This window comes from Globicephala melas, chromosome 1, assembly GCF_963455315.2.
Source record: "Globicephala melas chromosome 1, mGloMel1.2, whole genome shotgun sequence".
NCBI classification, from domain to species: Eukaryota; Metazoa; Chordata; class Mammalia; order Artiodactyla; family Delphinidae; genus Globicephala; species Globicephala melas.
This window is the reverse complement of record NC_083314.1, coordinates 8,723,461-8,751,012: the sequence shown is the minus strand read 5'-3', so window position 1 is coordinate 8,751,012 and position 27,552 is coordinate 8,723,461. Positions and strand designations below refer to the sequence as shown.

The window sequence follows — 27,552 nt, the reverse complement described above, 5'->3', positions numbered from 1 at the left end:
CCAAACCAGCTTTACAACAAATGCTAAAGGAACTTCTCTAGGCCGGAAACACAAGAGAAGGAAAAGACCTACAGTAACAAACCCAAAACAATTAAGAAAATGGTAATAGAAACATACATATCGATAATTACCTTAACTGTAAATGAATTAAAAGCTCCAACCAAAAGACATAGACTGGCTGAATGGATACAAAAACAAGACCCATATATATGTTGTCTACATGAGACCCACTTCAGACCTAGGGACACATACAGACTGAAAGTGAGGGGATGCAAAAAGATATTCCATGCAAATGGAAGCCAAAAGAAAGCTGGACTAGCAATTCTCATATCAGACAAAACAGACTTTAAAACAAAGACTATTACAAGAGGCAAAGAAGGACACTACATAATGATCAAGGGATCAATGCAAGAAGATATAACAATTGTAAATATTTATGCACCCAACATAGGAGCACCTCAATACATAAGGCAAATACTAACAGCCATAAAAGGGGAAATGACAGCAACACAATCATAGTAGAGGACTTTAACACCCCACTTTCACCAATGGACATATCATCCAAAATGAAAACAAATAAGGAAACACAAGCTTTAAAAGATATATTAAACAAGAAGGACTTAATTGATATTTATAGGACATTCCATCCAAAAACAACAGAATACACTTTCTTCTTAAGTGCTCATGGAACATTCTCCAGGACAGATCATATCTTGGGTCAAATCAAGCCTTGGTAAATTTAAGAAAATGGAAATCGTATCAAGTATCTTTCCCGACCACAGTGCTGTGAGATTCGATATCAATTGCAGGAAAAAGTCTGTAAAAAGTACAAACACATGGAGGCTAAACAATACACTACTTAATAACAAAGACATCACTGAAGAATTCAAAGAGGAAATCAAAACATACCTAGAAACAAAGGACAATGAAAACACAATGACCCAAAACCTATGGGATGCAGCAAAAGCAGTCCTAAGAAGGAAGTTTATAGCAATACAATCCTACCTTAAGAACCAAGAAACATCTCAAATAAGCAACCTAACCTTACACCAAAAGCAATTAGAGAAAGAAGAACAAAAAAACCCCAAAATTAGCAGAAGGAAAGAAATCATAAACATCAGATCAGAAATAAATGAAAAAGAAATGAGGGAAACGATAGCAGAGATCAATGAAACTAGAAGCTGGTTCTTTGAGAAAATAAACAAAATTGATAAACCATTAGCCAGACTTATCAAGAAAAAAAGGGAGAAGACTCAAATCAACAAAATTAGAAATGAAAAAGGAGAAGTAACAAGTGACACTGCAGAAATACAAAGGGTTGTGAGAGATTACTACAAGCAACTATATGCCAGTAAAATGGACAACCTGGAAGAAATGGACAAATTCTTAGAAATGCACAACCTGCCAAGTCTGAATCAGGAAGAAATAAAAAATATGAACAGACCAATCACAAGCAGAAAAATTTAAACTGTGACTAAAAATCTTCCAATGAACAAAAGCCCAGGAACAGATGGTTTCACAGGCCAAGTCCATCAAACATTTAGAGAAGAGCTAACACCCATCCTTCTCAAATTCTTGCAAAATATAGCAGAGGGAGGAACACTCCCAAACTCATTCTACGAGGCCACCATCACCCTGACACCAAAACCAGACAAAGACGTCACAAAGAAAGAAAACTACAGGCCAATAACACTGATGAACATAGATGTGAAAATCCTCAACAAAATACTATCAAACAGAATCCAACAGCACATTAAAAGGATCATACACCATAATCAAGTGGGGTTTATCCCAGAAATGCAAGGATTCTTCAATATATGCAAATCAATCAATGTGATACACCATATTAATAAACTGAAGGAGAAAAACCATATGATCATCTCAATAGATGCAGAGAAAGCTTTCGACAAAATTCAACACCCATTTATGATAAAAACCCTCCAGAAAATAGGCACAGAGGGAATTTTCCTCGACATTAATAAAGGCATATATGACAAACCCACAGCAAACATTGCCCTCAATGGTGAAAAACTGAAACCATTCCCACTAAGATCAGGAAGAAGACACGGTTTCCCACTCTCACCATTCTTAAACAGTTTTGGAAGTTTTAGCCACAGCAATGAGAGAAGAAAAAGAAATAAAAGGAATCCAAATCGAAAAGAAGAAGTAAAGCTGTCACTGTTTGCAAATGACATGATACTATACATAGAGAATCCTAAAGGTGCTACCAGAAAACTACCAGAGCTAATCAATGAATTTGGTAAAGCAGCAGGATACAAAATTAATGCACAGAAGTCTCTGGCATTCCTATACACTAATGATGAAAACTCTGAAAGAGAAATTAAGGAAGCACTTGCATTTACCATTACAGCAAAAAGAATAAAATACCTAGGAATAAACCTACCTAAGGAGACAAAAGACCTGTATGCAGAAAATTACAAGACACTGATGAAAGAAATTAAAGATGATACAAATAGATGGAGAGATATACCATGTTCTTGGATTGGTAGAATCAACATTGTGAAAATGACTATACTCCCCAAAGCAATCTACAGATTCAATGCAATCCCTATCAAACTACCACTGGCATTTTTCACAGAACTAGAACAAAAAATTTCACAATTTGTATGGAAACACAAAGACCCCGAATAGCCAAAGCAATCTTGAGAACGAAAAACGGAGCTGGAGGAATCAGGCTCCCTAACTTCAGACAATACTACAAAGCTACAGTAATTAAGACAGTATGGTACTGGCACAAAAACAGAAAGATAGATCAATGGAACAGGATAGAAAGCCCAGAGATAAACCCACGCACATATGGTCACCTTATCTTTGATAAAAGAGGAAAGAATATACAGTGGAGAAAAGACAGCCTCTTCAATAAGTGGTGCTGGGAAAACTGGACAGCTATATGTAAAAGAATGAAATTAGAACACTCCCTACCACCATACACAAAACTAAACTCAAAATGGATTAAAGACCTAAATGTAAGGCCAGACAGTATCAAACTCTTAGAGGAAAACATAGGCAGAACACTCTATGACATAAATCACAGCAAGATCCTGTTTGACCCACCTCCTAGGAAAATGGAAATAAAAACAAAAATAAACAAATGGGAGCTAATGAAGCTTAAAAGCTTTTGCACAGCATAGGAAACCATAAACAAGATGAAAAGACAACCCTCAGATGAAAAGACAACTCTCAGAATGGGAGAAAATATTTTCAAATGAGGCAACTGACAAAGGATTAATCTCCAAAATTTACAAGCAGCTCATGCAGCTCAATATTAGAAAAACAAACAACCCAATCCAAAAATGGGCAGAAGACTTAAATAGACATTTCTCCAAAGAAGATATACAGATCGCCAACAAACATATGAAAGAATGCTCAACATCATTAATCATTAGAGAAATGCAAATCAAAACTACAATGAGATATCATCTCACACCAGTCAGAATGGCCATCATCAAAAAATCTACAAACAATAAATGCTGGAAAGCGTGTGGAGAAAAGGGAACCCTCTTGCACTGTTGGTGGGAATGTAAATTGATACATCCACTATGGAGAACAGTATGGAGGTTCTTTAAAAAACTAAAAATAGAAGTACCATACGACCCAGCAATCCCACTACTGGGCATATACCCTGAGAAAACCATAATTCAAAAAGAGTCATGTACCACAATGTTCACTGCAGCTCTATTTTCAATAGCCAGGACATGGAAGCAACCTAAGTGTCCATCAGCAGATGAATGGATAAAGAAGATGTGGCACATATGTACAATGGTATATTACTCAGCCCTAAGAAGAAACGAAATTGAGTTATTTGTAGTGAGATGGATGGACCTAGAGTCTGTCATACAGAGTGAAGTAAGTCAGAAAGAGAAAAACAAATACCGTATGCTAACACATATATATGGAATCTAAGAAAAAAAAAAAGGTCATGAAGAACCTATGGGCAAGACGGGAAAAAAGACACAGACCTACTAGAGAATGGACTTGAGGATATGGGGAGGGGGAAGGGTAAGCTGAGACAAAGTGAGAGAGTGACATGGATATATATATACACTACCAAACGTAAAACACATAGCTAGTGGGAAGCAGCCACATAGCACAGAGAGATCAGCTCGGTGCTTTTTGACCGAGGGGTGACTAGAGGGGTGGGGTAGGGAGGGTGGGAAGGAGGGAGATGCAAGAGGGAAGAGATATGGGAACATACGTATATGTATAACTGATTCACTCTGTTATAAAGCAGAAACTAACACAGCATTGTAAAGCAATTATACTCCAATAAAGATGCTTAAAAAAAAAAAAAGCTTATCAGACAGACTGCAAGTGAAGGAGAATGACATTATTAAAGACAGCCTTGCTTAATATTTTACTCTGAGTTATATAATGTTTGACATAATTAAAATAAATTAAAAAAATGTTAAGCCCTAAAAAAACTGGAAAGCAAAATTTAAAAAACGAATCCAACTTTGTATTAAATTGGTGATAGGATGACACCAAGAGAAAATTTTTTCAGATGAATTTTAAAATATGCTAATTTGATTGCACATCCAAAATGAAATATATCCTAACGAAAAAATTAACTGAAGAAAAACTTCTCAGTTGTTATTAATACTACTGGCACTGTTATTCTGAACCTTTTTATATATACATACAAATACAGATAGCATAAAGCAAATAGGTAATTATGTTAATGTTGATAGAAACCAAGACTTTCAGCTGAAAAGATACAAATGCTTAACTTCAAATATAAAAGCCCTTTTATCCTAAATTTGAGTATTAATATGAATTCATGTTGCATTTTCTCTTCAAAAATAAAAGAAACAAATAAAAACGTATTTCTTAGCTCTAAAAAGTCCTAGAAGTAAAGAAGAATCAGTATGACTGAGCATTCTGAGCAATCAGATAATGGTTTCTAAATATGATTTCTCACCAAAAGCACTCAGGACTTCTTGAAAAAATGGCTGATTCCAAGTCTGAAGCAGGAAATGTACAAGATGAGTCTGAAACATCTTGTCATACTAGAAAGCAAGGAAGCTATGAAAGATGAAGAGAGTCACATCAAAAGGACTTAGGAGACAGCCTGAAGTGGCTTCCAATGGCTAAAGATGGGATAATCTGAGCATCAATAATAACTGCAGTGAACTTTAGCATCAAATATGTTAAATATCTGTTTGTAATAATACTTGAAAAAAAGAAAAAAAAAAAAGGAAAGAAACCTCACTAGTTACCTTTTTAGGATGCCAGGGAAACAACACATTATTCTGAAAAAGTGTAAATGATGGGGAAAAAACAATCAAGCATTCAACATACCTTCATGTCAAAATATACCACTCTATACTAAAACATTAAAGAAACAAATAAAAAGTACGTACCTTATATCTTTTTAATTTCTGTACTTCTTCTTCAATAAGCATCTGATTTTTGGCAACCTCTGACTGAATAGCACTTAACATGTTATTACCCTGATCTGTATCCATGGGTTCCTCCTTAGGGGAAAGAAAAAGAAATAACACACCCTAATGACTGAGGCTTAAGTCTAAACTATTTTTAAATGATAAACATAGTACAATCATTTTCAAATTTTATTCTTAATATTGGTGATGGAATACCAGCTTACTAACTGCAATATTAAAGGATAAAAGCTAGGTAGTATCTTCCAATTTTCTACAACAATACATATGAATTTTAATCTAAAAATAATCTATACTGTAGCAAACTGAATTGCTATAATCTGCTGTTGAGCTATAAAGTAAATCTGCTTAAATATACTCATGAAAATATGATCAAAGGAACGTAAAAACGTCTTTGTCTATTACTAATTCTCTTCTCCAATCATATTTACTAGAAAGATAATCATAAGGAATAGTAAAGATTACATGTGAATCTAAACGTGCCCAATTAATTCTGTAAGAAATATATTCTAACTTGCTTAATTATATAATGAAATTACAGTAAACTGTTCACACTTATTTAGCACATACTATTTGTCAGTCACTTTTTTTTAAGTGGTTTATATACATGTTATCTCAGTTATTCTTCACAACCACCTTTTAAGGTAATTACTATTATCCCTACTTTACATGAAGAAACTGAGGCACAAAGAAATACACTCAAATCATACTTCCACTAAGTGGCAAAGGCAGGAGCTGAATCTAAGAAGCCTGACTCCAGAGTATATTCTTGTAATCACCACTCAGGATACTTGATTAAATCTATATTTCAGACAAAGAAAGAAAGAAGGAAAAAAGGAAAAAAGAAAATAAATAGTTTCCCTGAGAGAATAACTAAGCTAGAACTTTGTACATAAAAACATGGCCACAAACCTCAGCAAGTTGTCTTTGTAACTCTGCTATCTTCTGTTCATATATCATTTTTCTGTCAGACACAATGGCCATTAAGTTAAATCGAATTTCACCTTCACTGTACCTAAAAAAAAATTAAAGTTTATAATGTAGTAAAGAAATGTAACACTATTACAATTAAGATAATCTATTGTGATTACCCCCTTATTCTCTGGGGTAAACACAGATCTACCAATTGGCTAACCATAAAAACTGACATTAAAAAAAAATCTTTCCTAAAGAGGAGAAGTTACAACCAGTATCACAAAAATACAAACAATCATAAGAGAATACTATGAAAAATGATATACCAATAAATTCAGCAACCTAGAAGAAATGGATAATTTCCTAGAAACAGTCTTCTAAGACTGAATCAGGAAGAAACAGAAAATCTGAACAGGCTGATTATTAGTAATGTAATTGAATCAGTAAACAAAAAAATCCCAACAACCAAAACTCCAGGATCAGAGGACTGCACAGGGTAATCCTACCAAACATTTAAAGAGGAGTTAATTCCTTTATTTCTCAAACTATTCCAAAAAACTGAAGAGGAGGGAATACTTCCAAACTCATTCTATGAGTCCAGCATTACCCTGATACAAAAAACAAAGACACTACAGAAAAAGAAAATTACAGACCAATATCCCTGATGAACACAGATAAAAATCCCCAATAAAATATTAGCAAACAGAATTCAACAATACATTAAAAGGACTGCACATAATGATCAAGTGGGATTTATTCCAGGGATGCAAAGATGGTTCAATATACACAAATCAATCAACGTTATAACTATATCAGCAAAACAATGGACAGAGATCACATGACCATCTTAATAGAGGCAGAAAAAGTATTTGACAAAATTCAACATCCATTCATGATAAAAACTCTTAACAAACTTGGTATAGACAGAACAATCTCAACATAATAAGGGTCATTTAAGCCAAACCCACAGCTAACATCATACTCAACAGTGAAAAGCTAAAAGCTTTTCCTTTAAGATCAGTAACAAGACAAGGATGCCCACTCTCACCCCTTTTATTCAACATAGTATTAGAAGTCCTAGCCACAGCAATCATACAAAAACAATAAAAGAAATAAAAGGCACCCAAATTGGAAGGGAAAAAGTAAAACTCACTATTTGCAGATGACATGATATTAAATACAAAAAAATCCTAAAAATTCTACCAAAAAACTATTAGAACTAATAAGTGAATTCACTAAAGTTATAGCATACAAAATCAAAATACAGAAATCTGTTGCATTTCTGTACACTAATAATGAACTATCAGAAAGAGAAATCAAGAAAACAATTCCATTTACAACTGCATCAAAAAGAATAAAATACCTAGGAATAAAGTAAACAAGGAGATGAAAGACCTGTACTCTGAAAACTGTAAGATATTGATGAAAAAACTGAAGACAACACAAATAGAAAGATATACCATGCTCATGGATTGGAAGAATTAATACTGTTAAAATGTCCATACCACCCAAAGCAACCTAGAGATTCAATAATCCCTATTTTCACAGAACTAGAACAAATACTCCTAAAATTTGTATGAAACCACAAAAGACCCCAAATAGCTAAAGCAATCTTGGGAAAGAAAGAGCTGAAGGTATCATGCTCCCTGACTTCAAGCTATACTATAAAGCCAAAATAATCAAAACAGTATGGTACTGGCACAAAAACACACATATAGATCAGTGGAACAGAATAGAGTCCAGAAATAAACCCACAAAACACACAGTCAATTAATCTACAACAAAGGAGGCAAGAATATACAATGGGGAAAAAGTCTCATTCAATAAGTGTTGTTGGCAAAACTGGACAGCTATATGTAAAAGAATGAAACTAAACCATTTTCTCACACCATATATAAAAATAAACTCAAAATGGATTACAGACTTAAATGTTAGACCTGAAACCATAAAACTCCTAGAAGAAACATAGGCAGTAGCTCTTTCACATTGGTCTTAGCAATAATTTTTGGATCTGTCCCCTCGAGCAAGGGAAACAAAATAAAAAATAAACAAATGGACTACATCAAACTAAAAAGCTTTTGCACAGCAAAGGAAAGCACCAACAAAATGAAAAGGCTGCCTACTGAATGGGAGAAGATATTTGCAAATAACATATCTGATAACGGGTTAATATCTAAAATATATAAAGAGCTCACAATCCAGCAATTTCACTTCCAGGTATTTTTCCAAAGAAAACAAAAACACTAATTTGAAAAGATGTATGTGCCCCAATGTTCATAGCAGTATTATTTACAATAGCCAAGATATGAAAGCAACCTAAGTGTCCATTGACTGACGAATGGATAAAAAAGACGTTTTATATACACACAATGCAATATTACTTAGCCATATAAAAGAAGGAAATCTTTCCATCTGCAACAACATGGATGAAACTAGAGGGTATTATGTTAAGTGAAATAAGTAAGACAGAGAAAAACAAATATTATATGATTTCACTATAAAAAACAAAACAAATACAACCAAACAGAAACAAACTCAAACAAATTCAGATATAGAGAACAAACTAGTAGTTGAGTGGGGAATTGGCAGGGTAGGTGAAATACGTGAAGGGGATTAAGAGGTATAAACTACCATTTATAAAATAAATAAACAGGGATGTAACATTTAGCACAAGGAATATAGTCAATAATATTGTTATAACTTTGTATGATGCATAATCTATAAAAATATGTTGTACACCTGAAACTAATACAGTATTGGAAGTCAACTATACTTCAATATAAATTTATTTATTAATACTTTTGTCTATAGACAAATAAATAAGCTTTCATATATGAAAGGAAAAAATCAGCTAAATTTCCATCAATCACAAATATATTATTAAATGTTTTAGTACCTCCTAGACATTTGAAATAATGTGTTTTCATCAGTTCTCATACTTTCACAAAAAATATGGTAACTATCAATTACCTTTTATCTCAATTAGAAAAAATAATTAAACTAAGACCTCACATTTGTTGAATTAATTTTACTGGCATCTTGATGGTATTAACTATATTCCTTACTATATAATTTTTTCCAAATCATGATTTTGTTTCTATTCTTAACTAATATATGTTTTACATTTCACTTGTACTTTTTTCATATACAAACATATAAATATTTATGTAATACGTTACAAATAATCTTTTGTAAAATTTCTGAATACTGTTTTATTTTCACTACTCTGATACCAATGAAACACCTTATAGTATAAGCTTGTTTATGGTAAGGATTGACATTGGAAAGATTATCCATAACATTATGTAAATGGCACTTAACCAGATGAAAACATGTAGAAAATGTAAGCCTGTTTTTGTATTAGTTCACCTGCAAGAGCTTCTCATAAATAGTTCTATTCACTGGAAAGAATATGGCCCAGTATAACTGTAGCACTTTGAACTATGTAAAAATGCTGTTTTTAAAACTCTGCTTATGGGACTTCAATTTCCCTATTCCTCCCAGTAAAAAATATCAAACTAAAAAAATCTAGACATATATTTTTTGAAAAATGAAAAAAATTAAAATTCTGAAGTGAAGAGAAGGCAGACATGCTAGGAAACCAGGACCCAAGAATGACAGTGGTGAAGTCTCTGGATTATCATTCTGCTGCGTATGTCCTGGCCTTGGAGTTAAAGGAGCCATCAATTGAGAAATGCCAACAGGCACAGACAAAAAAGCACCAATAGTCTGCTCTTTCTATCCAAACAGGAAAGGGGCAACCTCATGAGAAAACTTTGAGACAATAACCACTCTACCATACCCAAACACAACTGAAAAAACTGGCCCAAACCCTACCAGCCAGCAAAGGCTGGGTAGGGAGCCTGGACTTCCACCCCCACCAGGCTGTAACAGGCACCTGGGGTGGTGTCAGAAAAGCCTATGTAGGGAGCTAGGACTTTCATCCCTGCAAACAGTAATGATATCTATTTGCAGTGTCAGAGGAAACCAAGTGGGAAGCCAAATGCGAAGTCACTACCATCCAGGAGTAAAGAAGCCCCCCTCCCAACTTTGGTATCAGTGGAGCCATGTAGAGAGCAGTCACAAGGCACTGCTACTCCTCCCGGCCAGGGTAGTATCAGGGGAAGCCCTACTGGGGACCAGAACTCCCAACCCCTGCCCAGCAGTAACAAGGAACCCCTTCCCACCTCAGGTGTCAATGAAGACAGAGTGGGGAACCTGGACTTCTACTTCCACCTGGCAGTAATGGGGTAGCATCCCTGATTTACCCTGCCAGAACAGTGCCCATAAAAACCAGCTAAAAGAGAAGTTTTAAATAAGATACAGAGTCTTATAATATAGTACTGAAAATGCCCAGGTTTCAATCAATAATCACTTGTCCTATTAAAAATCATGAAAACCTCAATTTGAATGAGAGACATTCAACAGACAGAGTGATGACAGATGTCCAAATTCACTGACAGAGACTTTAAAACAGCCATCATAAAAATGATCCAATGAACAATTATGAACACACTGGAAACAAAAAATAGAAAGCCTCAGGCTTCCCTGGTGGCGCAGTGGTTGAGAGTCCGCCTGCCGATGCAGGGGACACGGGTTCGTGCCCCGGTCCGGGAAGATCCCACATACCACGGAGCAGCTGGGCCCGTGAGCCATGGCCGCTGAGCCTGCGCGTCCGGAGCCTGTGCTCCACAACAGGAGAGGCCACAACAGTGAGAGGCCCGTGTACCGCAAAAAAAAAAAGTCTCAGCAAAGAAATGGAAGATATAAAGAAGAAACAAATGGAAATTTTACAACTGAAATATAAAATGATAAAAAAGCTGAATGGGTGAGTTCAACAGCAGAATGGAGGAGACAGAGGAAAGAATCAGTGAACTGAAAAGTAGAACAACAGAAATTACCCAACTGAACAAAGAAAACAGACTAAGAAAAATAAAGAGAGCCCCAGGGACCTGTGGGACTAAAGCAGGAGACATTTGTGTCATTGGAGTCTTGGAAGAGGTGAGAAAGAGGGTGAGATTGAAAAAGTTCTCCAAGTTATAATGGCTAAAAATTTCCCATATTTGACAAGATATAAACGCACAGATTCAAGAAGCTGAGCAAAATCCAAATAGAATAAATGGACAGAAATCCACACCAAGACACATCATCCTCAAATATATGAAAACTAAAACCAAACCAAAAAAAAAAAGAATTTGAAACCAACAACAGGAGAAACACCACCATATCTATAGGGCAAAAACTGTTTGAACAACAGTGGATTTATCAGTAGAAACCATGGAGGCCAGAAGGGAGCGACATAACAATTTTCAGGTGCTAAAAGAAAAGACTATCAACACGGAATTCTATACACAGTGAAAATAACCTTCAGAAATAAAAGGGAAATCAAGACATTCTTAGATGAAGAAAAACTAGGATTCTGTTGACAGCAGAACTACCCTAAAGGAATGGCTAAATGAAGTTTTCTAAACAGACAGGAAACGATAAAATTGAGTTCTGGAACATGAAGAAGAAAGAACAATGGAAAAAGTAAAAATATGGGTAAATACATTTTCCTTCTCTTAAGTTTTTAAAATTATGCTTCATGGTTAAAATAAAAATTATAATACTGTCTGATGGAGTCCTAAATGTATGTAGAGGAATTATTTAAGACAATTATAACAATGGACAGTAAAAGTACATAAAAGAAGGTAAGATTTCTACACTTCACTCAAATTGGTAAAATGTTAACACCAGTAGATTGGGATAAATTAGAGAAACCATTAGAAAAGCCATACAAGGAAATAAACTCAAAACCACTATAGATGTCTGAGTAACTCACAGAAAAACAGGAAAAGAAAAACAGAGAAACAAACAAAAAAACAGAACAAAGAGAAAAAATTTAAATGGCAGATTTAAACCATAAGACGTTAATAATTACATATTAAATATACATTTCATTTTATACGTAATTTTATAAATCCATTACATTCAATGTAAATGGTCTCAATCCACCCAGTAAGACAGAAAATGGCAGAGTGGACTAAAAAATATGATTCAATATATGCTGTCTATATGAAATTCACTTCAAATACAATGACATAGGTAGGCTGAAAGTAAAAGGATGGAAAAAATATATCATGCATATATGAATCAAGACAAAGCAGAAGTGGCTATATTACTGTGAAATAAAGTAAACTTCAGAGCAAAGAAAATTACTAGAGAGAAATATTGCATAATGATAAAAAGGTCAATCCACTAAAAAGAAATAGTGATCATAAATGTTTATGCAACGAACAAGAGACCTGCAGAATATGTAAGGGAAAAACTGATAAAACTTAAATTAGAAATAGCCAAATTCAAAACTGTGCCTATTTACAAATGACATGACCATCTATCAATATGTAGGAAATGTCAAGGAATTCACAAAACTTCTAAAGCTGGTGGGTGAGTTTAGCAAGGTTGAAGGATACAAGACAAAGAAAGAAAAAAAATCAACTTTATTTCTACACACTAACAATGATCACATGAAACAAAAAAGAAAATATAGTATCATTTGTAATCACTCAAAAGAATATGAAGTGCTTGGGTATAAATCTGACAAAATACATATGGAACTAGCATGCAGAAAACTACAAAATGCTGATGAAAGAAATTAAAGAAGATCCAAGTAAATGGATAGACATACCATGTTCATGGATTGGAAAAATCAATATAGTAAAAATGCCAATTCTCCTAAAATTGATGTTTGACACAATTCCTATCAAAATCCCAGAAAGAATTTTTGTAGATACAAGATTATACGAAAATTTACATAGAGGGCAGAGTATCTATAACAGCTAAAACAATTCTGAAGAAAAAGAATAAAGTCGGGGGCATCAGTCTACCTGATTTCAAGACTTACAATATAGCCACAGTCATCAAGACTCTGTAGTACTTGCAGACAGCAGACAAATAGATCAATGGAACAGAACAGTGAACCAGAAATAGACCCACACAAATATGCCCCACTGGATTTTTTTTTTACAAGGGTGCAGCAGCAGTTCAGAGGAGGAAGGATAGCCTTTTTAACAAATGGTGATAGACCAATTGGACAGAGGAAAAAAAAAATGAACCTTGACTTAACTTCACACCACACAAAAATTAACTCAAAATAGATCATAAACTTAAATGTAAAAAGTTATATAAACCTTTTAGAAAAAAAGGAGAAAATCTTTGGGATCTAGGGCTAGGCAAAGAATTCTTCGATTGGACAACAAAAATACAACTCACAGTGGGAAAGATTGACAAATTGGACTTCACTGGAATTAAGAGCTTTTGCTCTGTGAAAAACCATGTTGGGAGGAGGAGAGGATGCGCTATAGACTGGGAGAGAATATTTTCAGGCAACGTGTCTGACAAAGGACTAGTGATAGCTAGAGTATGTAAAGAACTTCAAGGCTCGGGGCTTCCCTGGTGGCGCAGTGGTTGGGAGTCCGCCTGCCGATGCAGGGGACACTGGTTCGTGCCCCGGTCCGGGAAGATCCCACATGCCGCGGAGCGGCTGGGCCCGTGAGCCATGGCCACTGAGCCTGCATGTCCAGAGCCTGTGCTCCGCAACAGGAGAGGCCACAACAGTGAGAGGCCTGAACTTCAAGGCTCAAGAGTCAAAAAAACAATCCAATTACAAAATAAACAAAAGGCATGATTTTCAACATTAGTCGCTAGGGAAATGCAGATTAAAACCACAATGAAATATCACTATCCACCTTTCATTTAAACAATGATAAAATAAAGGTTTAAAAACGAGAATATTAGTTATGCCAATAAGATTAGCTGAGATTTACTTTTGTATCCTTTTTTCTATGACTGGCCTCACTGCGCTGATCCAATCATCTTGATTGCATGCACCTAGGAAGAAATGTAAAAGCATTTATGTCAAATAAAATCAACATTAATATTATTTCAAAAGTTTGGTCCAAAATATCTTTTTATTAATATTTTGACAAATTCAGGATAGTAAAAAACCTTTTAGCATACCTATGTTAAGCTCCAACTCTTACTTTCTTAGTAATGGTAAGAGGAAACAGTATTATCATAATTTGCATTTCCACATTGTTGCGTCACTTAGTGGTACTAAACAAATGTTTGAGAAAATAATGAACTAGGGAATTATTTCATTAAAACTCACGACTCTGTGAGATAAGGATAACTACCTTCATTTTACAGATGATGAGACAGAGGGCTAAGAAAAACCAGCTCACATATTAGTAACAAAATAAGGATTCAATCCTTTTCTGACTCCCCACCATCATAACTACAGAAAAAGAAAATGAAATCCACACACAATGCAAAACAAATTTTACCCAGTTTTTTAATCCTCTTTTTTACCTAAATTTTAGTATAGCCACCAGTTGTATAGCAAAACTGGCTGTTCTGTTTTATATTTTACTTCCTTTATATCTCATGGATCTAATGAATAGAGAATGGCTGACCAGATAGAAGCCAAGAGAAAAAAATGCAGCAATCAGATCAACCCCCAAACCAGAGAAAATCAGCTTCTACAGAATTAAAAGAACATTCCACTAATTTTCTTTAAGAAACATAGAAAAATAAATATTTTTAAACATGTAAATCTGCATTAGATGAAGTATTAGTTCTAGACATGGGCATGGTCAATAAGAACAAGCAAAATGAATGTGTTAATTTTTTTTTTAATCTGAAAGTATAAAGTTTTATGGACAGCAGATAACATTAGATTCCATTAAAACAGGTTACACTGCACTTAAACCTAATTTAAAAAAAAGAAAACTTAATGAGGTAAAAATAAGGAGTTAAAATTCTTTTGTGGATCTATTAGTTCATTACTAGATCAGAACCACCTCATCCTCAATAACCATTTATCATTAGCTCAAGGTAGGAGATGGGGTGAGATCAGGACAAATCCACCCTTTGGCGCAAAGGACAACACATTAATGCACTAGTTACATAGAAAAAAGTAGTTTTTAAAAGTTAACTGAAAAATTAAAAATAAATTATGTAATCTATGGGTTAAAAACACTTTTCCTATAGAAAAAAAAACTAAAGGTCCCAATGCAACTACAGTAGTCAACATGTCCTAACTACCTGTTACTTAATTTCATAAAGCAATGAAGAGCTTAAAGCCTGCATGGCATCACACCTCACAGTCACCTCCCCTTTCTAAACTTAAGCAGGACTAGGGCTAAACCAAAGGTGAACACCCAATCTTTTTTTCCTTATCAAAAGTGAAATACCAGGAATAGTAAACACATTACCTAAATCAATCGGTCCTTCTCTTAATCCATCTAATTCATACAGTCTTCCATTAACAGGAACATAACTGACAAAGTGAAAAGCATCTTCTTCTTTTGCTGATGTCTTTGCGTCAAATTCAAACATTTGCTGTCTACAGTGAAGAAAAAAACAGTGAGAGACAAAAAAACAGAGACAGTATTTATTTCACATAAAGTATCTTTACCTGGCGAAACTGTTGTGTACTTGTCGAATCACATCCGAATTACTCAGTGCCAAACCTTTCATCTGAAATAAGTTTTAAGAATAGCCTATTAAAATAAGAACCACCACAAACAGGGCATTTTAGGAATAATACGACTGTACTCACAGCTGCATCAAAGCTTTGTGAAAATTCTTTAAACTCTGATAATGTGTCTCCTAAATGGACATCTTGATGCGTACAGTTCAATAACACACTTACTATGGCTTGAGTAGCACAAGCATTATTAATTACCTGTAAAATATGAAAGCAAAAATATTATCAATTTGTTAAAAAAAACCAGCTTTTAACTGGTGATGATGACCCCCAAAATATGAAAAAAAGTTTCCAAATTTTATTTCATATAGTGTTAGCATAAACATAATTATCATGATCAATTCCCAATCTAATCTATTTTCAGGAATTTGCTGCAATTCTGGAGCTGAAGATTCTAGGAAATCGAATAAATTAAATGAACTCATAATATCAGTGAAAACCAATCCAGTTAGGGTAACAAAACCAATCTTTCCTGGTCTAAAACATATATCTAATTAAACCAAAAGAGGTTGTCCTTCCCTCTTATTCACTTCCCCCTATGCTCATTTCTACCTATAAATATTCAACCCATATTTCAGTATCCAACGCAAGCTCCAACTCACCGATGTGGCTCTTAGAGAACTTATCCAACAACTCATATTACTTTCTTCCCTCATTTGAATTCCTAAAAACGTGTATATACTGTCTACATATTTTTCAATTCAATCTTTTTTTTTTTAAATTTTATTTATTTATGGTTGTGTTGGGTCTTCGTTTCTGTGCGAGGGCTTTCTCTAGTTGTGGCAAGTGGGGGCCACTCTTCATCGCTGTGCGCGGGCCTCTCACTATTGTGGCCTCTCTTGTTGCGGAGCACAGGCTCCAGATGCGCAGGCTCAGTAATTGTGGCTCACGGGCCCAGTTGCTCTGCGGCATGTGGGATTTTCCCAGACCAGGGCTCGAACCCGTGTCCCCTGCATTGGTAGGCAGATTCTCAACCACTGCGCCACCAGGGAAGCCCCTCAATTCACTCTTCACAGCGCTGTCATCTAGCTATTAACTGTTTATTTAACAAGTTATGTGGACCTTACATTCTAGTGAGAGGAGAGAACATTTAGATAGCACCTACTATGTGTGAGTAATTTCCTAGGCACTTCACATGTATTAATTCTTTTAATCCTATCAATCAACAGCCTATGAAGAAGGAGTAATATTATTATCCTCATTTTACATTTGTGGAAGCTGAGGCACAAAGAGGTTAAGTAGCTTGTCCAAAGGGCACAAAGCTAAGCAAGAGGCAGGTGATCTGGTTCTAGAATTTTGTGTACTTAGCCACAACATGAGGCTGGCTCTGTACACGTATGTGGTCTCTCCAACAAGATTATAACCTACTTATGGACAAGGGCTTCTGCCACACTCCCTACAGCACCTACACAGGGCTGAGATCACAGAGGTGGAAAGAGTCTCAGATGATCACTTCGAACACCAGCAAGGTTAACTGTAGAGTTAAATTAAACTTGATAAATAATTTTTTATAATACAGTTTAGTCCTATCGCTATATTTCATTACAATATTATAATTAAATACCATTTTCCAAAAATGCTAATTCACTTATGATCTTACAATTTGGTAAATTATTTCTATCTTGCCTGATTTCAAAAGAAAATTTTTCTATTATCTTCCCTCATTAACTCTTATACTCCTGTACTTTTTTTTGCCAGACTTTTGAAGTCTTGTGAGTACCCACCAGTTCTTACATTTTTGACTGCAGTATGTTTGAGGAATTCCTTGATAAGGCTGCTTTCTCCATTAGAGAACACTGTCTTACTCCCAATTCTCAAACAGTGATACCACCACATTCTTGTAATTCCTCTTACAGTATTTTGTACTCAAAACTATCTTATGATTGACCGATTAAGGAAAAGTAACAGGAGATCTAGAATCCAATTAACATTGCTGCTGATTTCTTTTAATATGTATTCTGAGTCACAGTTCTTTAGTAAATAAACTTGGATGAAAATTTTTAATGATTAAAGGAGACAGCATAAAGGTCGTTAACTAAAACAAGACTTAGTGCTCCCTTATCTTGGGCCAAAATTATCTGGAGATGGGTTGGTAGAAGCGAAGTTAGCAGAAGTTAAAATTTATACTCATTCACACATCCTTTCAAAATGATGACACATTAAAGATATAATATGTACCCAATTCTAGGCTAGATGCTGAGGCTATGGCAGAGAATACTATCAAACATTCCTATGATCTAAGGACTTCAAGTCTGTAACCTATCACTTTAGATTTTTTTCTCAAACTCATCAAATTGTACACACTAAACATGTGCAGTTTTTTTGTACACCAATTGTATTTCAATAAACCTGTTTTTTTTTTTAAAGGAAAAAAAGAAAAAAATCTCGTGGTTACTGATACTTCTCTTCCGGTGTTAATAAGGATTTACACTGTCATTTTGCATATGTGTGAAGAACAGTCATTACGGTGTGCATCAGTGTAAACATACCTCTTCAGGTTTTTAAATGAGTTAAGTGCCACCAAGTGGTTATGTTATAAATGGCAGTGGTCCCCTTATCCTTGGGGGATATCTTCCAAGACTCCCAATGGATGCCTCAAACATGGATAGTACCAACCCCTATATATATCATGTTTTTCCCTATACTAACAGGCTGGTAGCACACATGAGGGACAAAGGGATGCATCCCATGTGGGACAGTGAAGGACAGAATGAGATTTCATCACACTATTCAGAACGGCACACAATTTAAAACTTACAGTTTATTTCTGGAATTTTCCATTTAATATTTCAGCCAGAGTTGACTGAAACCATGGAAAGTAAAACAGCAGGTAAGGGGGGAATACCGCACAGAATTACCAAAAAAAAAAAAAAATTAAGACATTAAAAAGTGCACAGCCATTCATTCGTTCACATATTTATTACTGAGAACTCACTGTGTGCTAGACATTGTGATAAATACTGAATACACAGTGAACAAGAGACATGTGGTCCTTGTCCTCGTGAAACACTTAAAAACCACCTTATATACATCCATTTGGGAGAATTTTAACTTCATCTTTCTTCACAAAAAATTATTGCAGAATAAATTATATATATAGTCCCCAACGAGAAGGGGATGAACAAGGAACAAATTAAGACGAGATGCTCAAGAGACAATGGACACACTGGTATGTTATCAGTATGCTTGTAATCAGAGCACGGGGTCATTGGTTACCTCGTAAATCAGTGCCTTTAAGCAATTAGGAGTTCACGCTAGGAGTAAGAGAGTTTTAATAGGAAATAACAGTAAACACAGTGATTCAGAAAGGTTCAGTTTAAGACAATTTATAGGAGAGACTGAAGGCGGCTAAAAACAAACAAGATCCACTGGGTTGCTACTCTAATGCTAGTATGAAATAATAAAGGGCAATAGATTAATGGAGCAGGACCCATTAAAAGCAGGAGCACCCAAATATGCGAGTCAGTATTCTAGGAGTCAGGAATATATTCAGGAATATATTCTAGGAATATAACTAAAAATAAAATCAGATTAAAAAGAATAAGGGGATAGTAATAACAACCATATAAAACAATTTTGTAAATTTAAGCTAAAATGCAGAAATTAAAAAAAAAATCTTACCAGAACTAAGTCAAGAAAAAATAAGTAGCCCAAATAAGTCTTTTAACTATTAAATTGAAGTGGTAGTTAAAAATATACTCACAAAGAAAATACCAGGCACAGATGGCTTTATAGGCCAATTCTATCAAAATTTGAAGAAAGAGACGATGTAAATTTTAGATGGTCTAAATTGTCCAAATTCTTCAGGACAGTAAGAAAAAGAGGAAATTCCAACTCAATTCATGAAGCAAGCACAACCCTAATACTAAAACTATTCAAAGCCATTACAAGAAAGGAAAATTAAGGCCATTTCATTCATAAATATAGATGTAGAAATTCTAAACACATATTACTGAATTAAATTCAACAGTGCATAAAAAGAGAATATGGGCTTACCTCAGATAGGGAAGAATGACCAACTGGGCTTATCTCAGATATGGAAGAATGATTTAATATTAGAAAAATTCATAAACATAACTAACCATATTAACCTATTAAGAGGAAAAATAAACATGATCATCTCAATAGATGCAGAAAAGCATTTGAAAAATCTTAATCCTTCCATAATAAGGACACTTGCTAAATTATTAAAAGAATGTCCTTACCTGAATGTTAAGAAAAAACAATCTGAAATGGGAAATGGTAAAAAGCATTCCCTTTAAAATCACAACGATTTTACTGGAGGTCTTAACCAGTCAATAAGATAAGAAAAATAAATTAGAGACATAAGGATTCAAAATGAGGAGACAAAACTGCTTTGTTTGACATAGTAATTTAGATAAAACTCCCCCAAAACCAACAAATAACAGAGATAATAGAGGTTAGCAAGATGGCTAAATATAATATTAAGACATAAGAATGAATTACATTTTTTTATACCAGCAACAAACACCTAGAAAATGTAACTGAAGAAAAGATGATTTATAATTATAACAAAGAGATCAAGGAATTAAGATAAATCTAATAAAAGATGTAAAACCTCTAAAGAAAATTATGCAACATACAAAAGATAATAAAAGCATATCTAAAAATAAATAGATAAATAAAAGCAGATCTAAATAGAGATACATAATACGTTTATGACTTAGTATCATGAAGATATAAATTCTCCCCAAATTGATACATATATTCAATGCTATTCCAGTCAAAAGTCCAAAAGAATTTTTCATACAATTTGATAACATGACGTTGAAATTTATATGAAGAACATAGGGTCAAGAATAGCAAGGATATTTTTGAAAAAGAGGAGGGAGAAGAGACATGACCTATTAGATATAAGAACTTATGAAGAAGTGAAAGGAATTAAGACAGTGTGGTATTGGCAGAGAGACAGACAAATTGATCAGTAGAGTCCAGATAACACACACACACACACACACACACACATACACACACACGGAACTATGGTACACAACAGAGGTGGCATGTCCGATAAATAGGGAAAATAATGGACGTTTAATAAATGAGGTTAGAAAAAGAGGGTGATCACATGGAAAAAGATAAAATTGAACCCCTGCCTCATATAATATACCAAAATTCAACTCCCAATGAATTATGGACATAGATATCAAAAATTAAAATTTAAATGCATAGGTAAATATCTTTTACAAATTCAGATAGATAACAAGAGACACAAAAAAGCACTGGCTGTAAAATACAAAATTCGGGCTTCCCTAGTAGTGCAGTGGTTAAGAATCCACCTGCCAATGCAGGGGACACAGGTTTGAGCCCTGGTCTGGGAAGATCCCACATGCTATGGAGCAACTAAGCCTGTGCACCACAGCTACTGAGCCTGTGCTCTAGAGCCCACGAGCCACGACTACTAAGGCCCACGCACCTAGAGCCCATGCTCCGCAACAAGAGAAGCCACTGCAATGAGAAGCCTGCGCACTGCAACAAAGGGTAACCCCCGCTCACAGCAACTAGAGAAAGCCAGCGCGCAGCAATGAAGACCCAACACAGCCAAAAATAATAATAAATAAAATAAATTTATAAAAATAAATAAATAAATAAACAAAACACAAAATTCTATTCATCAAAAGACACCCAGAAAAGGTAAAACAATAAGGTGCCAACTTGGAGAAGCAGTATCATGAAGATATAAACAACACCTACAAATCAAAAAGTACAATTAGTCCTACAGAAAAATAATTTAAGAATTTCACAGAAGAGACACATATGGCCACTAAGTAAGTACATCAACATCCTTTCAACATGATTAGTGCCCAGGGAGATGTAAACCAAGACCATAATGAAGTACCATTTTAGAATGAGCTGGCTGGCAAAAATCAAAAAGGCCTCTGGTGCAATGGTTGAGAATCTGCCTGCCAATGCAGGGGACATGGGTTTGAGCCCTGGTCTGGGAAGATCCCACATGCTGCAGAGCAACTAAGTCCGTGCGCCACAACTATTGAGCCTGCGCTCTAGAGCCCGCAAACCACAACTACTGAACCTGCGAGCCACAAATACTGAAGCCCGCGCGCCTAGAGCCCGTGCTCCAGAACAAGAGGCCACTGCAATGAAGAGCAGCCCCCGCTCGCCACAACTAGAGAAAGCCCACACGCAGCAACGAAGACCCAACAACGAAGACCCAATGCAGCCATAATTAAATAAATTTATTAAAAAAAAACGGTCTGAAAATATCACATATTGGAGTATGTGGCTACACAGTAACTCAGATATTGCTAGTAGGGGTGTAAACTGGAGTATCTACTTCCGAAAGCACTTGGATATTTCCTCCTAACGTTACATTTACCTATCAGAAGAAGCACTGTTGTACTTCTACATATGTACCAGGAGAAATTTGCACAAATACAACAGGAGATGTACAAAAATGTATATAGCCACACAGTTTACAGTAATGCAAGTGAAAACTCAAATGCCAATCTACAAAGAGTAAACAATTACTTACTCTTCATGCACATTAGTGCAATTACCATTGTGCAGCATGCAAAATAAGTTAACTATTATGATAAACAAGTAGTGGATAAATCTTAAAATATTAAGTCAAAAAAGTAAGTCTCCCAAAACTACAAAGAGCATGATACTTTTTATCAAGTTAAAATTTTATATACACACAGCCCTTTTAGGATTAGAAAAAATACAGAAAGTGGAAAGCAAGGAAACGATATACAGAACTCCACATGCAGGTTACTTGGATGAAAGGAGGGCGGATGAGGGCTATGTGGGACAATGGGTGGGACAGAAGGAAATGATAGTTAGATGACGGTTATCCAGGCGGTGAGTTCCTAGGTGCTTACTACATTACTTAGTCACCAAATAAGTAAACAAATAAATAAAAGGAGGACATGAGCCTGTGCCATCAGTCAAGAATTATCATAATTCCATGCTGTGTATCTGAAGATCAATTTTTTAAAAAGGAAAAAAGAAAAACACACTCATCATCACTGACTGATTTGTCCTCTTCCTTCATCATGTCTAATCATTACACATTAAAGGTGCTAGTTACTCTACCTCCTGAGTATTAATCAAATCTGTTCACATCTATCACTACTAACAGTCTTTTACCTGCTTTTGCATGGACTTCTACAAAAGCCTTCTAACTGATATGTAGTCTCATATCCTACACCACTCCCTCCTCCTCAAACACATTCCCCACACTGTAGCCAAAGTGATCTCTTCTAAATGAAAATCTGATCACGTCACCCTTCTTAAAACACCTCAATAACCTTCTACTGCTCTTAGGATACAGACAAAAGGCTCAAGCATGCTCTGCCTCTGTCCACACTTTGGCAGGAAGTGGAGAGTTATTCTCTATTATCCACCTTCTCCCTCTTCCAGATGAACAGAGGACCCAAATTTTATCTGGGTCCATGTCCACCTGGAATGAGGACAGCTTCCCCCTCTGCTGCTAAGTACAGTCATGTGACTGAGTTCTGGACAAAGAGAAGAAAGCATGTAACATGAGCAAGTTCTAGAAAACGTCCGTACAAAGAGAGGAGTGTGTTTTCCACTTCTACTGTCTTGAATGTGGAATTCAGATAGAACGGCTGAAAGTCCAACAATCATCTCAGACCATGAAGTAAACTTTGGAATAGAAAGCACACACAAAGGAACAAAACAAAAGAGCCTGCCATCTCGACGTGCTCCACGGTGAATGAGAAAGAGAAAAACGTGTTTCTTATAAACCATTGTTTCTCTATACCTAATCGTACTGAACCCTGACTACCACACTGCTTGCTCAGCTTCATCATCTCTTACCGCCCTGCCTGTGCTGTCTCTAGTCCAGCTACACTGGCCTTCCTGTAACAGTACATTTTACTAGCCTTACTCCCTTTTACTATAAAGCTGTTAGTAATCTGGGATGATCCTCAACCTCTTTCCCCTAGTTAATACCTACTTAACCTTTAGATTTCAGCTGAAATGTCACTTACTCAGAGAAGCTTTCTCAGATCTCCCTGAAGAGTTCAGTCTCATTTTTATGTGTGCAGTGAAGAATCTAGTCTTGCCCTAAGAGAGGCCTGACCTTTGCCCTTGGCTCCTGGGAGGTGATCTCTAAGCTCTTGAGAAGCCATGCCTCCTCACAAAAGTGTCTTCGTTTACCTGGGGGCTGTGGGCCACGCAGATAGTCTCACGGTGTGACTTAGGGTGGGTCCTGGGTCGACAGTATCATCTCAGCCTCCAGGGTGGCTGGAGACTGAGGGCCAATAAAAACTCGATACCAAGAATTGGCTGAGATGGCCTGAGTGGCAGCACTCTGCACACTCACACATCACTGCCACTCAAGTTACAGCGCTGGCTTTGACTCCCCTGGGCGAAGACCACGCGCAGCTTTCCTGCACTCCGCCCTGTGTGTCTCTTCCCTTGGCTGAATTTAATCTGTGTCCTTTCACTGTAACGAACTATGTGACTCTAGCAGATTTTGGTGAGGTTTATGAGTTTTTCTATCAAATTACAGAACCTGAGGGTGGTCTTGGGGACTCCCCAAACTTGCAAGTATCAGAAGTCAGGGTGGTTTGTGGTACCCAAGACTCTGTAGTTGGTGTCAGAAGGGAGGGTAGTCTTAATAGACTATTTTTGAACTTCACAATACGGTTCTCATTTCACTTCATGCAGCACTTATTGCCACTGTAATTTTGTATTTCACTGATTAATACCAATCTCCTCCACTAAGCTCTAAACACCCTTGAGGAGAGGGCTGCTGACTGTTTATCATTCCCCAAGCACCTGGCACAGTGTCTGACACATTGCAGACACTCAATCATTCTTTCCTGAAAGACTGAACAGGTGGAGTCACACAAACCTAGTACCAATGACCTAAAGCAATAAGTCAGACAGACCTTAGCTTTCTCGTCAGTGAAACAGTAACAAGACAACAATGTTCTGCAGAGAAGCATTACCAAAAGGGTCATTCTTGGATCCTTATACACAAATTGTAACTACTAGAAGACACCTTTTCTAGATATTTTGTTACTCAATGATCCACACATATGCACACTTCCAATTAGAGCATATGATTAGCATAAGACAGGCAGTATTACCTCTCTAAAATGATGCAATTCCATTCATAAATACCAAAACTATGTATTTAATCTGTATGACATTATCACAAATAAATATAATTTTAATTAAATGTTTTAAATATCTGAAAATATTCCTCAGAGTCCAGAGACCCTGGATTGGAAATCTTTACTATAAGCTCTTGAAGCCTAGAACCAAGGATTATATATTTATGTAATATATACTATAAAATTTCTAGCACAGGTTCATAGGATGCATACACTAAAAAGACTGATAGATATTATTGTTGAATTACTGATCAGTTTAATAGAAACTGTTGGCATAATATAGTATAAAAAAATACAATATAATTGGGAAATTACTAATCTGGCATATTAATAAACATGGCAGGAATAATGTAATACAAATAAAACATTAAATTATAGTAAGGTAGAAATGTAATACAGAACTAGAAAAGTATCAAGGGACTCTAGAAATTATAAATTCATACTCCAGTATCATTTTTTTTTTCTTTGTAGAGTACTTTCTTATACCTTAAAAATACCTAGGCCTCTATAAGTCAGTCATTGTTAGTGTCTTAGTGAATCCTAGGGTTCTTTAACTGTAATATTCTTTCTACATTTATCAGATACCTACTATGTGTCAGGGATTACACATGAAAACTCCTGGGTTTACAATTTAGTAAGGAAGAAATATAATTAAATACACACACAAATATATATGGAAAAAATCTTGAAAAATATAAACTGCTTTAAGTGGTTATCTCTGGAGCAGGGATTATAATGGACTTTTATTTTCTACATTGTACATTTATAATGCTTACATTTTATATCATGGGTATAGATTCTTATATACCATTAAAAAAAAAATGTCTTTAAAAGGAGAAAAATCACCTAAAGGACCAAACTATCTGTCTCCTACTTTTTCTCTACTACCTAGATCTTGAAAAATCACAAACAGTGATTATAATTATTATAGTACAATGATAAATATTACAATTTATAAATGGATTATTTGTGTTAGAGAAATAATTAGAATCTCAAAATGTTTATCATTAAGAAATTTAGTTAAATAAATTATAGGACGCTTATACTAAGAATACTTTTAAAAGAGGTGGTGTTGTGATATGGTTAAGAGTGTGGACTTCAAGGCAACAGTGCCTGGGTTTGCACCCAGCTCTCCCATTGACTAGCTACATAACTTGGGCAAGTTTCTTAACCTCTCTGGGACTCAGTTTCCACATCTGTGAAATGACGAGGAACCTGTAAAACCACATAGGGTCATTGTGAGGATCAGTTACTACAAATAAATTAATACTAAAAAATAATACATATAAAAGTACCTGATAAGCCTTCAATATGTTAGCTAATACTGTTATGTGCACTGAAAGTCAAACTTTTATCATTAAGTGAAGAAAGATGCAAAATATTTTGCACAACAGTCCAACTTCAGAAAAAAAAAAAGATAATAAGAATGTGTTAACAAGTGAATAGAAAATGTGGGAGGCAGTATGGCAGGTGGAACAACCAACCTGGGCTTTAGACCTAGGTTTAAATTCTGGATCCACCATGTACTAGCTGTGTGACCTCAGGCAAGTAAGTTAATTTTTCTAGGCCTCAATTTCTTCATCTGTGAAATAAGGGTAATACCTCATAGGGCCGTTGCAAGGGTCAAATAAATAACATGTCTAAAGCACAATATCTGGCACACAACAAACATCGTAAATGTGGGCTGTTGTTGGTACTGCTATGGTGATAGTTGTTACCAGTAAGAAGACACATGCCTGCCTTATCCACCATTACATCCCTAGGACCTAAAACAATGCCCAGCACAAAGGAGGTGCTCAACAACTACTCGTTGATTAAATGAATGAGTCAAACTGTTAGAAGGGGTTAGTAGATATGGGTGTGGGAGCACAGGGATATTCACTCATCACTATATATTTCTGTAACTTAAGATATTTTAAGTACACAATGATAAAATAATGTTCTCCAAACCCTTGAAGTAAAGCAAAAAAACTCTAATTTCTCTAAAAACACTCAGTTTTTAAAAGTTGGGGGGGGAAATGGGAAGAAGTAATAAAATAAGAGAAAAAGGAAAAACAAGTTACTAAGTGGAATAGTAAACGTTTGATTTAAAGGGCAGTAATGAGAATTAGCAGTTTTATTGTTTCCACCTTCCTAAAGGTTAATGAGATTATCTTAAGCAATTTTTTGAGTCTCAGAAATAAGTGCAATTTTCAAACAAATGCGATCATATTTAGCTTAGATTTTATACATTAATCAAACCTCTTTCATCATTCTCTTTTTCAGCTTTTCCAAACAACGGACTCCAAAATAAGGTGGCATCTAATAACGTTGGTTAAACGTTTCACTGTATACTCCAGAACAGCAGTTCTCAAAGTGGGGTCCATGCACCCCTGGAAATTCCTAAGACCCTTTTCAAGGGGTTTGTGAGCTCAAAATTGTTTCCATAATAATTCCAAAACAGTTTTTGCTTTTTTCCCCTGCTTTCTTATTTACACTGTAGCACAACAGCAATCGAGGCTAAAACTGCTGGTATTTTAGCATATACCTAGGCAGTGGCATTAAACTGTTTCACTGACAC

The 27,552-nt window shown here is 35.4% G+C and overlaps 1 protein-coding gene across 2 annotated transcripts in view; it reads right to left on the bottom strand.

Annotated features, from left to right (window-relative positions):
* Nucleotides 1-27,552, bottom strand: part of UCHL5 (ubiquitin C-terminal hydrolase L5) — a 47,429-nt gene that overhangs the window by 10,028 nt on the left and 9,849 nt on the right. The window contains exons 4-9 of one of the 2 annotated variants that reach the window (XM_030884123.2): nt 15,937-16,062; nt 15,793-15,854; nt 15,590-15,720; nt 14,141-14,204; nt 6,333-6,435; nt 5,382-5,495 (exon numbers count right to left, since the gene is read on the bottom strand). In XM_030884123.2, coding sequence (XP_030739983.1) covers nt 5,382-5,495; nt 6,333-6,435; nt 14,141-14,204; nt 15,590-15,720; nt 15,793-15,854; nt 15,937-16,062 — 600 coding nt within the window. The remainder of the gene's footprint in view (nt 1-5,381; nt 5,496-6,332; nt 6,436-14,140; nt 14,205-15,589; nt 15,721-15,792; nt 15,855-15,936; nt 16,063-27,552) is intronic. The other variant, XM_030884124.2, reaches the window with a different exon arrangement.